A 15,130-nucleotide genomic window follows, 5' to 3' on the forward strand; every position below is an offset into this window, starting at 1 on the left:
AGAAATTAATTGCTATTAATAAAGGTAAACGTGCTTATTTGTTTTTATCGATTTTACTCTTTGTTTCTTCCTGATTCCTTTTATTAGGGCTTGAACAAAACCACCCTAATCTGCTAATCGGGCTGGCAATTTGTCAGAAGCTAAAGCGTCCTGGGTTGCCGTCACAGGAAATTGATGACAAAAGACCGAAAATCCATATGCCACAGGAACCTCAAGATTCGACTCCTCGTATAAAAGCAGCCGTCCCTGGTGTTAAAGACAACGTACCTTATGACCCAGCTATACCATTCTTCAGTGCTCCTTCTGGATCTCCGGCATCTCTTAAAGCACCTGATACATTCTCATCCTCTTTAGACTCTCTGCCTGGCTCGTTAGACAAAGTCAAGGGCACTTCCAGCACCACGCCTCTTCAGACTATTCTTAAAACTCTATTTGGTAACAGTAAACAAGGCTCTGATTCGACTGTGAATACCTGTGAGCCAAGTTCTGCAGCAGTCAAAGGACGCTTGGTGCCTCCAGTTCCGATGGTTGACCCTATCGTTCAGCAGTACCAACAGTCTTCAAAGACTATCTTAACAGAGGACTTTAACAATGATAGACCTTATGACCCTGAAGAAGAGTATGATCCAGCTTTAGAATATCAAAACTTAACTCCCTTAAAGCCTGATGAAATATTAAAACCTGAGATGCAAACTGTTCCTGCTCAGGTTGATGATGATAGGCCTTATGACCCAGAGGAGGAATATAATTTGGGAAATAGAATTGATGCTGTCATTACAAACAAATCCTCTGAGACAGAACCAGCGAGAAGCACCTCGGCACCAAAAGATGACGTCGCCTACGACCCGGAAGATGAAACGGTCTTCGAAGAGGTGCAGAATTACCTGTCAGATCATGAGTCTGCCACCGCTAAACATGAAGGAACGGCAACTCCATCATTATCTGAGCAGCAGAAAATGTTGGAAGAATTAAATAGACAGATAGAGGAACAGAAGCGTCTGCTTGCAGAGCAAGAGGAGGCTTTGCGTCTTCAGAGAGCGGCAGTTGGAGTCTCGATGGCCCATTTTTCTGTCTCGGATGCTCTTATGTCACCGCCACCTAGTTTTGGCAGGGAACCGATGGAAACAACAGAAAGTACAATGGTTCAAGACATTAATTCAAGTAGAGATCCGAGGCAGTACAGAACCCTGAGCCAGAATACAGAATGCAATAAAAATGAAGCACCAACCCAGAGTTCCTTGTTGTCAAAGACTGATCAAGAAAATGCTTCAGTGAAATTAGACAAAGGGTCCAAGGACACTGATCAAACAAACTTGCATTCTGAAGTAAGTTCAAAAACGAGCAATCGGCGCTCCCACTCACCTTCAAGGAGTTCGAGCAGATCAAGACGAAGTGATACATCCAGACGGGAGCGTCATAGCTCATCAGAAAGGAGGTCGAGGCACGACCGAAGCTCATATGACAGAAGAACCTCTTATGACTCCAGAGATGACAGACGCCACAGAGGGAGCAGACGTTCTCCCGAGAGTTCGTCAAGACGAAGTCGCAGTCGTAGTCACAGTCGCAGTCGTAGTAGCAGACAGGAAAGATCATCGTCGAGGCAAAGAGGTCAGCGCCGTCGCGGAGACACGTCGAGACGCAGAAGTAGTCGGGACAGGCACGACTCGCCAAGGTCACGATCAAGTCGAACTAGAACGTCTGCGAGACCCGAGAAAGGCGAAGACAAAGAAGAGCAGTCGGCGTCGAGACAGAGCACAGAGTCGGCACAGCGCGGCTCGGAGGCCACTCGAAGCGCAAACCTGGTTACATCTGAAAAACCTCGAACTCAGCAAGATGAATCACAAAGTGAAGCTTCTGAGAATACAGAGCAGACAAAATGTATACCAAAACCTGAAACTGACCAGTCAGACACAAGAGAAGAGCCATCATCTGTCGTGTCTAGTCTTACATCTGAGTCGAATACACTGCAGATAGACACTTCATCTCAGGAGGCATCTAGTCAGAGGGGTGATGTACCACCAAATGAGACTAATTTAACTCATCAGACAAATGACCAGTCTTTGGACCCTCTACAGGAAAAGGGGAGTTTGTCATCACATGAATCTGAAGACAAAAGTCATCAACCGCTACAGATACAAATAGACGATTTCTCAGAGTCTGAAAAGTTTTATACCAGAGATTACCAGGAAGACCTGCCAAAGAGACCAACCAGATTAGACATAGAGGATTCGCCTGCTCCTGAGATTAAAACCCCTTCCATAAATGACAACCCACCCAAAATACTCCTTCAAAATCAAAATGATACCTTCAGAGAAGTTGAAACGGACCATTTCAGTTACCAAAACCTTCCACAACTAGACGCTCACTCAGTGGCGAGACCTGAATTATTACATAGGAACGATTCGGAAATGATACCTGGAAACTTTAATCCTAGAGACCAGTTTAGACCAAGAGCTTCAGACCTTCAGCGGAGAGGCCCACGGCATAGTATGGATGGCCCAAGGTGTCGTACACCTTTGCAGCCCAGGATGCTCAGAGCTCCTTACCATGAGAGATTTGAGAGCTGTGGATCAAACTATGCTGGTCCCAGACCTCAGAGACAAAGGCTGTCTGTTAACCCAGGGCCATCATCTGACTTCGGCCCAGGGGAAGATTGTCCAGGGGTTCCAAGACACAGGCCATATGATGATTTTGAAATGTCTGCTTCAAACTTTAACCCAAGAGAGAAAAGCTCAGGACCAGAAATGTTTAAGGGTTCTGGTCCTCAGAACTTTGGACCAAGGGTCCCAGGTCCAGATCCTAAAAGATTCGATGGGTCTTCCCGTCATCCTTCCGGACCTAAGGGTCGAATTCAACGACCTGGAATGTTTGAAGACTCAGGACCTCATGGATTTAGGCAGAGAGGCACATCCTCTGACCCTGGAATGTTTGATGGTCCATATGACTTCCCAGGGCCACCCCAACGTAGGGTTGACGACACAGACGCTCAGCTACCAGACTTCAATGATTCAAGGGAATTCAATGCACCTCACCAACTTGATGCAGAACCCTTTTCAGATTTTAATCACCCTAGAGAACAATGGTTTGATGACCAAATGTTTGACAGCAGAGAATCTCAGCCATCAGATTTGAATGATTTAAGAGAATATTCTAGAACCCCACCATTTGATGCATTAGAATCTGATAACAGAGGATTTGAAGAATCAAGATTCTCTAATCTGCCTTCTCATCATGTACGAAGGCAGAACCCAAGATGCGAGAGCCCTTTGCACAACCAGCCTGAAGAATCGCAATTTTTCAAAACGGAATCAGAGATAGAAGGACCTAACCAATGTTATACAGAACGATCAAGAGATATTTTTAAGGGTGGAAGAATAGATGCACGAATGCAATGCTCACGCTTTAACCCACCTCAAAATTTTAGGGGCCAACGGGTTCCATCCCCTCATTTTCATGGCCAGAGAATGCCAGCACCCCAAAGTAAAGAGTTGGCAAAGCCATGTCCATCCAATTTACCCAGCTTGATGAAATTTAACGTAAGACAAAGGCCATGTTCACCTATAGCCGGTGAGAGTCAAAACCTGATCCGATTTGATGGCCCATCAGAAAAGCCAGATATTCGCCCCTTGCGTCTGTCAGGTCCTTTGCTCCCAACACCTCCTGGTGGCCCATTAAGATTTAACAATCCTAGGATGGCCAGGCCTTCTCCTTACGACAGGCCACAGGGTCCTTCAGCCAGAGGACATATGAATGAAGAAGTAAAGCCTGGCTGCTTTGATGACAATTCTAATACTCGGACAGGAGAAACTTTACATAGTTTAATTCCAGACGAAGAAAATGAAGAATATGGAGACGATGGGGAGGAATATAGTGGTCAGGAGGACAGCAGTCCTGGAAAACCATGGCAGTCTAGGCCAAAAAGAAGAAGGAGAAGGAGAAGACGGCAAAGATTTAGAAGTTGTAGTGATGAAAGAAATAGCAATCAGGGTCCTGGTGAAAGAGGGAGGAACAGAGAGGTGACCCGAAATGCAGATAGAAACCGACATTAATATGGCATAAACACGCCAGCTCTCATCTTGGTGTCACAAAGGATCACAAAAAAACAAAACTACTGATTTCAAGTATAAGAAACTAACAAATTAAACAAAAACCTTTAAATCCAAATAGTAATTGTGTTCCTACATACATGAATTACCAGTTTAAGGTAGCTGCACAGCTCCAGTAAGCCAGGTTCCATTCTTATCTCAATAATAAAGATTTTGGCATTTGACTAACAGTTACTCTGGGTTATTTCCCACCCAAAACATGCCAGTACACTACTAGATATGAGAATACCTCTTGATTGCCATGATTTCACCCTATTCTCAGTGTAGACTCAATGGTTATTAAGCGGTTATTAAGGATAATTGTTGATTGGCATGAATGATATGATTTTTTTTAATAAACTTGTTCCTGTCACACTGGAAACCTCGGTTAGAACAATTAGCCACATTAGAATATGAATTTGTCATTTTTAAGTTATAGTGAAGGACATTTCGCATGTATGTAGCAAAGTTCATGCTTATTTGTTTTCGTTCTATTATTTTACATGTGTTTACTGTATGCCGGTTGCCTGGGTTATCTCTACTAGATTGGTCTAATCAATAAATTGTCAAAGGTTCTGCAGAGTTGTAAATACTCTTGTACATTTGGGTTAAACATGTATTTTAAACCTTCCTATGGATGCAGCACAAACCATAGTGGAAGGTAAAGAGTCTGTAAGGAAGGATCACAAAAACATCACATGTAGATTCTTTCAATAAAAAAAATGAAAATATTAAACTGTGTTTTTTATTTTTTTTTATTTTGCAGCTCTAAAATGCAGAACAGTTAACAGATAATTAAACATGATCAAGTTAGTATGTTAACAATACTAGTGTTATGGCAGCTCCTATAATATGATGACACACTGTATAACACTCTTATTATACCTGATATCAGCTATCATTACTAATAATCAAGCATTTTTAAAAATAAACAAGAAAATAAAGGTACTGTGTTTTAAAGCATTTACTCCTGCATTTGAGCACTAGAGACTGAGATAATTCTAACAGTGATGGTTGGGAGACTCTCAGATTTTCTCTGGCATGTTTGATGTGTAAAATATGAATAATTTTCTAGTGTTTTGGTACAATGGTTAATTGAGAGGAACAATAAATGTTCAGACACTTTAATGAACGCACACAAATAACATAAGCTGGGGTTTAATATTATGGAATAGGTTAACTTGGGTAGCTGTAAACGTTTCTACATGTTTATTAAAAAAAAGGAACAGGTCTTTATCATCTTTACTAATTAATGATCCACCACAGAATTAGGTTCTGTTTTATGCAGTTGTTTTATTATTATGTTTAACATTGGTTTGATGCACAAAGAATCCTTACCTTCGTTCTGTGAAGTAAACCGACTAAATGTATCTGGTGTTTGCTGTGGAAAAAGCAGAAATTGGAATACAGACTGAAAAAAGTGCAATATTGAATAAACAAGTGAGGTTTTTTTTTAATCAATTATGCAATTTTATTGACATGATTATGCACACGTACAGTACAGTAAATGCATGAAACATATCTCTAAGGCTAAACACCCAATAATTAATTAACATTGTGCACAAATGTGCTAAATTATTCTTTTAAAAAAACTGAATAGGCTACTAGATAATAAATGGTCAGTAATTAATAAACTGTAGAAGATTATAAACATATTAATACAGGAAATGTTATTATGAGAGTTATTTAAATAGAATATATATTTGTTGTTAAGAATAAATATATTTTCATCAACCACTTTTTGCAGCTTGTCTGGTTCCACCGAGAAACGCTGGGTGCAAGGCATGAGATCCCTGGCAGCAAAAAATCAACGTCTGAAATCAATAAAACATTTAACTCTGTGCTCTGACCTCTTGTTATAAAACACTCTGAATGACTTCCGGCCACACCAATTACTAACAGGTGTATAAAATCAATTAAAGTTTGGAAAATGCGCCTTCCTGTTTCAGCAAAGCGACGTCCATAATGACGTGGTTTGTTAAATTTGATATGAAGGGACTTCCGAAGCCTGACCTCAACTCTACTGAAGAATTGTAAAGTCGATTAAGAGCCAATCATTTTCTCAGCACCTCACAAATGCCCTTTTGACTGGGCGCAATCATATTCTGGTAATTTTAGTTTGATAGAGAATTCTATTCTTTTTATTTAAAGGCAGTTTTGACTATTACAGAGCATTTGCATGCTTAAGAACAATTATAATTGTCTGTAATTAAGACACATTTTTGTTTAAGCTGCAGCTAATAAAAAGTAAACAACAAACATGCAGTTTTGTACACAACAGGTAGTGTGGGTGCAGCACAGTTCCTTGGGGCCTGGGGTTTGATCCTTGCCTTTGTGTTAAGTTTCTTTAGAGTATCAGCTCTTATTATAAACCTGGAATATAAATATTTTTCTGAGCTGACAGTTCTAGTACGGACACTGTGATTAATTTGAGACCTTCTCTCAGTGTCTGTATAGTTTGTGATCATGCCAGTAGGTTTGTCGGTTACTCTACACTGCACCCAGGGGTGATTAAATGAATAGATGTGTCTGTAAAAACAGTGCATATAATATTAATCAGAAGGTTGTTTCTTAAAGATTCAATACACCAAGTTGCTGATGTTGGGCCCTTGAGAAAGGGCCTTAATTCGCAATGGCTTGTATTGTATACAGGTCACAGTTGTAAGCTACTATAGACACAAGTGTCTGCTTAATACCTAGAATTGCACCTGGTATACCTGGGAAGGCTCCTGCCCCACTGTGACCCTTATCAGGATAAAGCAGTTCCTAAAAAATAAGTGAATATATACAAGAAAAAATGTTAAAATATATAAGAATACCTAAATAGTAAGTATTTTAAATAGTAATAAGCTGCCATAACATTTTATATGATTGTGTTCACCTGGATTTACTTGAGGACGATGGGTGGTTAGGAGGGATCTGGCAACCCGGTTCTCCAGCGAATTCTAGCCTTTTAATCAATAGTTTGTCAGTGAATACTATGGACGCCAGAACAGCTTATTAATTATATTTATTTACATTATCCCGACTTTTTTTTAAGGCTGTACATCAATACTCACCATCATTTAAGGTTTGTACAGGTTTCTGAAGATCTTCGTTACAATCCTGTTCCGTCAGCTTCACAGAGCTGAAGTCAACCGTCGAGCTTTGAGCTTATAAAGAATGTAAATCTGTGGTAATTTCGTTCCAAAAACAAAATTATTCGTAATTATTTGAAGCGAGTTGTTTTAAATGTTAGAATATATAAAACGTATGTGCGGATTTACTGCTATTTAGACAGTTTCTGAATCATTTATACCGAGTTAATAACGGTCACAGGATTCAACAAAGTTAGCCAGGTTAGCTACCATATATAGACATGTATGCGCGAGACATTAGTAAAGGCGGGAAATCTGCCTAAACCTGTCTATCCATCTATCTACTCTACATGAGCAAAAGTATATGGACACCTTTAGAACGATTTGTAATGTAGATCAGTGCTTGATCTTACAAATTCCCACAGACCCATTCCAAAATTGCCAGGAGAGTTGCTAACCTGTCAGTTGTGCTGAATTCTCCTCAGATTTGTTCGAGACAAAATGCAGCTTAGGTTTGTTTTCTTGATATAAACAGGTATACATATGATAAGATCTTGGGTTTCCCAACGGCCCTTCATTTTCAATCAGTTAAGCATGAAGGTGTTTGCAGGACACGTGTTTACAGTTTACATTTTCAGCATTTATCAGACGCCTTTATCCAAAGCGATTTACAATTATGACTGAACACAATTGAGGGTTAAGGGCCTTGCTCAGGGGCCCAACAGTGGCGACCTGGTGGTGGTGGGGCTTGAACCGGCAACCTTCTGATTACTAGTCCGGTACGTTAACCACTGCGCTATCGCTGCAAACGGTAGCCTATTTCGATTGAAATACGTTTTCTCTTTGTCGTTGAAGAATGACCACTTCAGTGGCGTGCAAGACCGAATATGTGACGCCTCCCTCGGGTCAGTACCTCACCGACCCGACGAGTGTGGTCATCGCTCAAAACGGATGCGATCGAGGCCAAGAAGTCACGTCTGAGCTGAACCTGATGGAAATGACAGAGATGGAGTACACACACCTTCAGCACCTCATCCACTCCAGCATAGACGTTCAGGCTGCTGAGCGAGACGGAGACGGAGACGGAGACGGAGAGGTCAGGTTAAACCCCTCGACTTATACAGACATTAAAAATACCCACAAGGCGTGTGCGTCTCCACACGTGTCACCTGTGTGTCAGCCGAGTACGTCGGCTTCATCGTGCTCAGCTGCTGAGCTTGGTAACGAACCGGCAGAAAACAGCCAGGAGATGACCACGGTGCTTTATAATCATCCCGCCGGGGGTCCAAATACAGCAGAGGAGAGAACACCGGCCAGATGTGGCGAAGTGCCCAAGTCTGTGTTGGCTAAGGTAAAATGTGCGGTGGAGGTGCCAAGGGATCGAGGCAATCGCCGAAGGATCCCACAAGGATCCAGACCCGATCCCCCCGCGCGGGTGTGCTTGGAGAAGAGGTTCAACTGCGGCCCGAGTGATCTGACCAGACAACAGGAGACGCAGGCTGCCGTTTTAAATATGTACGTTCCTTTCATTACGGTTTACCTGTAGATTTTGTAATAGAAACGAATGGCCAGAATATACAGTATGTGGACACTTGACCATCAGCTTGAAGAGTGGAAAGAGGTTAATACCATTTGTTTTTAAAACGAAATATCCAGCAAGCTCATATTCAGGTGGCCAAAAGTGTATGTTTGACCATGTATTTTATTTTTGTAAGTTGCTTCATTCTTATTGGAGAAACTGAGCCAGTTTGTAAAGTAATATTCAAAAATCTGCCATCGAATATTTATCATCATATCTGTTTTACTTCTTATCATTCTTTTTTAGTTTCTTGTCATTGCTTCACCAGTCGACGGACGTGTCGGGCATCGCACTGCATTCCCCGCCCGAAAAGTGGCCTAAAACGGAGCAGACGGCAGCAGTAGGCCACGCCTATGAAGCAAATCCGATCGATCCATCGGGTCCTGCTACGAGTCAGGTAGCCACTTCTTTTCAGATACATGAGTTTGGGGTAGAAAAGGTGTAAACATTCACTGTAATCAGTCCATTACTGTTCGGAGAACCCTAAACCCTACCAGGCATGTGGTGGAACGAGTGTATGAACGACAACAATCCAGTGGGACCAAGTAATATACACCCACCAGCACCGTTTGGGATTCCTAGACACGGCTAATGTAGATCTTGAACACTGGACTGGAGATGTGTCGTCATATACGTTTTTGTGAACTGTAAATCGATTTTTTTTAAATATAATATAATATAATGCCTTTACACAGTACAAGAAATTCTCTCTTCGCGTATCCCAGCTTGTTTGGAAGAGCGCGTGGTCAGACATCGTACGGCGCCCCTGGAGCGGAGAGGGTTCAGGGCCTTGCTCAAGGGTCCAACAGTGGCTGTGCACCCTTTAATCTCGCTGTTTAGACATTATAACTGTCAAGATTATTTCTGTCTCTTTATTTTTATATTGTAGGGTCGGATGCCGGATGTGATTGCTCCCCAAAACTTCAGCTTTAGTTACAATTCAGATAAGAGCACAGACTCCAGGTTAAAATCTCCCTGTATTATCTACATGGACACGGTGGATGAGCAGCAAGGTGTCAGCATTGAAAGTAGGTGTAGGAAAAACCTTCAAACGTCTTTTTACCACCTTCACTTCATGCTGATCCACCTCTGAAAGACTTAAAAAAATGAGAAATGAGTCTGACATATTTAAACTAGAGATGCACGAGTACCGATACTGGTGTCGGGTATCTGCCCGATACCGCGCTCATTAACTCGTACTCGTACTCGTACTCGCAAACGAGGCTCCGATACTAAACGTCCGATACCGTGAGCCTGGTGCACGTCGCTGCGTTACGCCCGGTTCACACCACACGATCGTTGCCCTGATTCTCGCTCGGCGGCCGGTCGGCGCTAGATCTGCCGGCTCGGGAGCGACTCACCCGCGGCTCTCGATCGCTAAGCGCGAACTACCCGACGACTCGATCCGACCGGCTCGCCGAGCGCTCGAGTTTTCCAGCACGTCAGATATCCGATCTGAGACGTGCGACTGGGAACGAGCGACATGTCGAACAGCCAATGAGAACGCAGGATACGGTGCGAGGGGAAACGCAGGAGAGGAGCGTAAACAGGTGTGACGGGGGGATGATATAGTTTATATCAGAATACATCAGCACACACACACGTGTTACAGTATTTCTGACCTGATCGTTCTCTACAGAACATAACGACAAAACACCTACATTGCAAAAATATTTATTAACCTCCAACTCACTACAGAACGATCCGTGCTGCTCGTGTTGCCAGATCCACTCAGATTCATTTATTTTTCCTCCTTGATTTCATCACGTCAGCGCACGAACACTTTGATCGCTCGCTACTCGTTGACGTGCATTTTTGGACGTGGTATCATTAAACTTCTCGTCACTTGGTATTCTAAATAGGTATCGGTATCAGCGAGTACAAAAATACATGCACTCGTACTCGTACTCGGTCGGGAAAAAATGGTATCGATGCATCCCTAATTTAAACACGACAAAATAACAAAAATAGAAGAAATCAAGTGAGGGGCAAATACTTTTTCACAGCATTGTACACAGCTGATTCAAAGCCAGACTTTGTTATCTGTTCTTGTTCATGAAAGATGAAGTGGTAAGAAAAGCTGGGAAGCGAGTCAGGATGCACAGCACGCGAGCTTTGCAGGTCAAGGACCTCAATACAATCCAGGGCTCAGAAAACCAGAGGCCCTTGAACACGAAAGCTGGTTCTAAACCAGGCAGAAGACCAGGACCTCCTCTAGAAATCCATGAGCGCAGAGAGAGACACAACAGCATGGAGAGAGACCGCAGGTACACAAGCCCATCTCTTTACAGCACCTCGCGTCAGGCTTAACACTACGATGTTAAATTCGTTCTGAATTTCCAGGAGGAGAATTCGCCTGTGTTGTGATGAGCTCAATCTTCTGGTGCCGTTCTGCAACCCCGAGACTGACAAAGCCACCACTCTGCAGTGGACCACGGCCTTTCTTAAATACATTGAGGAGGTCTATGGAGACTCCATAAAACAGGTAGAACAATGGATTTGTTCTCCTAGACCGAATCAGAGCATGTTTCTAACACAAAGCATTACATTACAGTATGTTAAGTGCAATCAGGCCAAGTGGAGCTACTAGAAATTGTCCGAAGTGTGTGTGTGTGTGTGTGTCCTGCCTTTCGCCCAGTAAATCAGACCCGATGTGAAAGCTGACCAGGATAAAGTGATGGTTTAAAAACGACAATGAATGAATGTTGTTCCGTTTAAGAGAGACAGAAAAAAACCCCACCGTGGGTTACAAAGGCGTAATGCAGCACAATTGGCCGTGTCTGATGGAGGGAACGTTGGATTGGGAGTCACTACCTTGCCACTGCGACTGTCATGGGTAGATATGAAATAGAGAGAGCATAGCGTGGTCCTCCTCCTTGTAGGACTTTGCTGCCGGGCGGTGTAAAGAAGACGTCAGTGGCATGTCAGTAATGATATCGGGGTGATTCTTCAATTGCGGGATCTTAATTTTTGAAAAATAAAATGAGTAATAATTTAGTTTTAATGATGTCAAGATAATGCTCACGTGCTTTAGAGCAAGGACTTAATGATGGCTACAATTGAATTGTAATATTTCATATTTATTTGCGAAGTGGCATCATGTGTGGGTAATGACGTGTTGCGGTAATGACAATTTTTACTTTTTTTAAGAAAAAAACTAGCTAGGCCATGGATTTGCTAAAGCTAGTCAACAGCTAGTACAAGATGCACTTTAAATAAATATAAATAATGTGTAAATTTCTGGGGTTTTTTTTTTGGTAAAGTACTGCCGTACTGATGTAAATGGTAATGACGCTGAATAAATATACTCTATGATCGGGAGGAATACGTGATTCAATTACTCACATTTCCAGACATTAAAATGTCAATCTTCTCTCATGGCTGGCATGTGCTTCCTTGCGAGTCTTTGTTTCCATGGTTACAACTAGAGATGGGACGATCGATCGGCTACGAATCGGTATCGGCCGATTTTTTATAAAAATATGCCGATCCGATCGTGTGATATATATAAAGATCTCGTTAAGTTAACAGCTCAGTGGATCGATCCAGACTTTGAGCTACGAAGCACCAACCATCACATCACCGTTCATCAACCATCGTACAGAAACCATCGTGAAAGCTCTTACGATGTAATTTTGCTGATTGTAATATTCACTTTAAAAAGATAATTCGACCCGGTCACATCTGAGTCGATTCTATCAGCACGTTATATAAACTCCTGGTTCACTTTGGTAAATCGTAAGCGGTTCTTACTTGTGATGTAGATGAGAACAGAAAACGTTACAGAGCCAATCAGAGGCAAAAGTTTATTCATTACCAAATTCATTAGTTCAGGATCATCTGCTGAACTTTTAGAAAACTTTTAGCTGCTTAGACGGAACGAGTCTGACTCGGTTACAGATCTGTGGTAATATCAGTGTAATGAAGCTTTTTAATGTAAGAGAGTCACACAGAATGTTCTGTATTAGTTGGTGTTTATTTAAAACCACGACATTTAATTAATAACAGTAAACACGGAGAGATAATCGAGAAGAGAAACTTACGCTTCACATAAAAACGAATCAACTCATGAATCAATGAATCACTTATAGCGATACTGTGAACAAAGCGTCTCTGTAACTCTGTAACTGCGTCTCTTCTAAAGGCACAAACACACACACGCGCGCTGCTCCGGTTTATCTTTACTGTGAGGCTCTTTTTAAGTTTATTTACTGCTAATACCCCCCCCCCCCCCCCCCCATCGGAATCGGTGCCAAAAACCCCGATCGGTCCATCTCTAGTTACAACATAAACAAGTGTTACCTTGAAATGATTCCCTACAGAAACCGTACGCTGCTGCGGTAATGACGATAATGCCGGGGACGGTAATATATTGGACAGTAATATATTGGACAGTAATATATTGGACAGTAATATATTGGACAGTAATATATTGGACAGTAATATATTGCTCAAAAATATGCACAGGTTGTACAAATATGAAAAAAAAAATTACATTTTGTTTCTTTTTAAGTTATTATAAAACTCATATTGTGATTTTTATAATGAATTGATCACTTGATCGCATTTTATTAGAGCAGAGAAGTTCTAAAGTCTGGGTTGGGGACGAGGCCAAAGTAGCAAAATATTGATGTTTAAATCATCATAAAAAATAAAAATCATCATTATTTTGGTATGTAATTTTTTTTAGTGATGCAATGAATGATCTTTTTAATACCTAAAATATTTGTTTTGTAATAAAGTATTTTTAACACAGATTTATAACCCAGATTTATAAAAGTTCCCCCAGTTGAAGAATCACCCCTCAATAGAATATGATTGGAAATGACTACCTTGGGAACAAATGCAAAAAGAAAAGGATTGCTCTTTTAGTTCTGATTTTTCTATTCTTTATGTTTGATTTTTGGTGTACTTTAGGAGTTTCAGAGCACCTTTTGTGGGAAGACCGGCGTTCGGCTCAAACCAAGCTGTGATGAAGTTGCCGCCGAGTGTGAGAATTCATCATCACTGTAGTGACCTGCCTCCTAACTGTTAAGTAATGACTCTCAAGGGTCAGACTGGCACATGTACCTTAAGTCCTGTCTGGTTTCATACACTCTATTGACAAACGTTTAAGGGATATATAAAAGGAAAGGAAATTAGATGCTTCCAAATTTGCAGAAACAGTTTACGGAAGACCCTTTCCTGTTTTGTGCACAAAGCAAGCTAAGACATGAGGAAAAGCTTGTGGAATGAACCGGAACATCAACATCGGTGCTCAGCCATACAAATGCTCATCGACTGAACAGGCACGAATAAACCGTATCAGAAAAGCGTCTGTACATTTGATCTGTTCTAGCTGAAGAGATCACATAGAGGGTCAGTCTGTTTTAATAAGCTAGTGGTCCTACTGTTTATGCTCAGTTTAGTTATTCAATGTTAATTTAAAAAAAATTGTGACCCCCTAAATACTCACTCTTTTTTATTTGATAAGGTTGTAAGTGAAATTTTACCCATTTTCCTAGTTTATTTAAAAACCTTAGTTTGAAGGAAGCAAACTGATATGCTAAAATCAAACTGCAGATGGCGCTGTTTCTTCGTGAACGCCATTCAATCGTTCTAAAACTCAAAACGTTTACAGACCTAGTGTACTGATTTTATCCATGCTGCTTTTCCTTTTGGTTGAATAAAGGTTTACCTGTTCTGTATCCCCCCCTTTCAGGAATAATTTTTTGTCCTATTTCTGCACTTTCCTTAGTTTTATATAATACCCAAGTTGTATCTCCTTTACTGTAGCATACTCCTACTCTGATCAAGGAGGGCCGTACCTAACACGTTCACATTAACATTCTCTAAATAATTAAATATTACAATTTAATTGTCTCCAAATTGTCCTGTTTAAATCAAGTTAACGTCAGCTCACTAATGCAACTACTGGACTATAATGAGCCATTTGAGCCAAGTTAGGATAACCAAATGTGCACACTCGGGTGTTGCAGAGGTCTCACACCACTGCAGAGCGTTGGGGAGTTGGGAGTCCACATGAACACAATTTGTCGTGTTTGAGGGAGGGAAGGTCAGACAGGCTCTATGCTTGAGCGGGGGAGTCACATGAAGCTTAGCATGTGCAGTACGGCTATGTTTGGGAACCCCAAACTGGCAGGTGATAAGAAGCGGCCACAGATTGGACACGTGTCGGGGTGGGAGGGATGAGTTGTCCAAGCAGCAGCGGATTCTCAATCACAATTATTAAAAAAACGAAAAAATAATAAAAATCCTATGTGATAACTCTGTCCAAGGGGTTCATATTAATCCAAATGTTCCTTATTCACATAACCTGACAGAAATTGTACTTAAAAGAAGAGTAGAATTTTACTGAAAAGTGGCTTTATTCAGTATTTATTTGGTAC

At 41.4% G+C, this 15,130-nt stretch overlaps 2 protein-coding genes and 1 long non-coding RNA gene across 5 annotated transcripts in view; 2 read left to right on the forward strand and 1 right to left on the reverse strand.

The window, feature by feature from the left end:
• Positions 1-4,821, forward strand: part of si:ch73-181d5.4 (death-inducer obliterator 1) — a 28,643-nt gene extending 23,822 nt beyond the window's left edge. The window contains exon 15 of the mRNA XM_063016108.1: positions 88-4,821. Coding sequence (XP_062872178.1) covers positions 88-4,049 — 3,962 coding nt within the window. The 3' untranslated portion in view covers positions 4,050-4,821. The remainder of the gene's footprint in view (positions 1-87) is intronic.
• An 808-nt stretch (positions 4,822-5,629) lies between these two features.
• On the reverse strand, positions 5,630-7,383 carry LOC134333233 (uncharacterized). Of its 3 annotated transcripts, none has more exons than XR_010015359.1 (4): positions 7,145-7,378; positions 6,967-7,035; positions 6,803-6,851; positions 5,630-5,878 (listed from the first exon to the last, which is right to left on the reverse strand). It is a non-coding gene; the product is annotated as an uncharacterized LOC134333233 (long non-coding RNA). The 3 variants fall into 3 exon arrangements; XR_010015358.1 differs by lacking the exon at positions 5,630-5,878 and adding an exon at positions 6,307-6,614 and having other exon boundaries at positions 6,782-6,851; positions 7,145-7,383; XR_010015360.1 differs by lacking the exon at positions 5,630-5,878 and adding an exon at positions 6,307-6,614 and having other exon boundaries at positions 7,145-7,382.
• LOC134333217 (transcription factor-like 5 protein) lies at positions 7,021-14,428 on the forward strand. Its single transcript, XM_063015093.1, has 7 exons — positions 7,021-7,155; positions 8,018-8,677; positions 8,988-9,138; positions 9,631-9,769; positions 10,804-11,008; positions 11,085-11,226; positions 13,659-14,428. Exons 2-7 carry the CDS (start codon positions 8,019-8,021, stop codon positions 13,752-13,754), a joined length of 1,392 nt encoding a protein of 463 aa, XP_062871163.1. The 5' UTR covers positions 7,021-7,155; position 8,018; the 3' UTR covers positions 13,755-14,428.
• The last annotated feature ends 702 nt before the right edge of the window (positions 14,429-15,130 follow it).

This window comes from Trichomycterus rosablanca, chromosome 19, assembly GCF_030014385.1.
Source record: "Trichomycterus rosablanca isolate fTriRos1 chromosome 19, fTriRos1.hap1, whole genome shotgun sequence".
Lineage (NCBI taxonomy): Eukaryota > Metazoa > Chordata > Actinopteri > Siluriformes > Trichomycteridae > Trichomycterus > Trichomycterus rosablanca.

Excerpts from the sequence above, each read along its gene's own strand:
- LOC134333217 (XM_063015093.1), top strand. The coding sequence starts at position 8,019 with ATGACCACTTCAGTGGCGTGCAAGACCGAATATGTGACGCCTCCCTCG. Across the intron at positions 9,139-9,630 it reads CGGGTCCTGCTACGAGTCAG|GGTCGGATGCCGGATGTGAT; the intron begins GTAGCCACTTCT and ends TTTATATTGTAG. Across the intron at positions 11,009-11,084 it reads AGCATGGAGAGAGACCGCAG|GAGGAGAATTCGCCTGTGTT; the intron begins GTACACAAGCCC and ends CTGAATTTCCAG.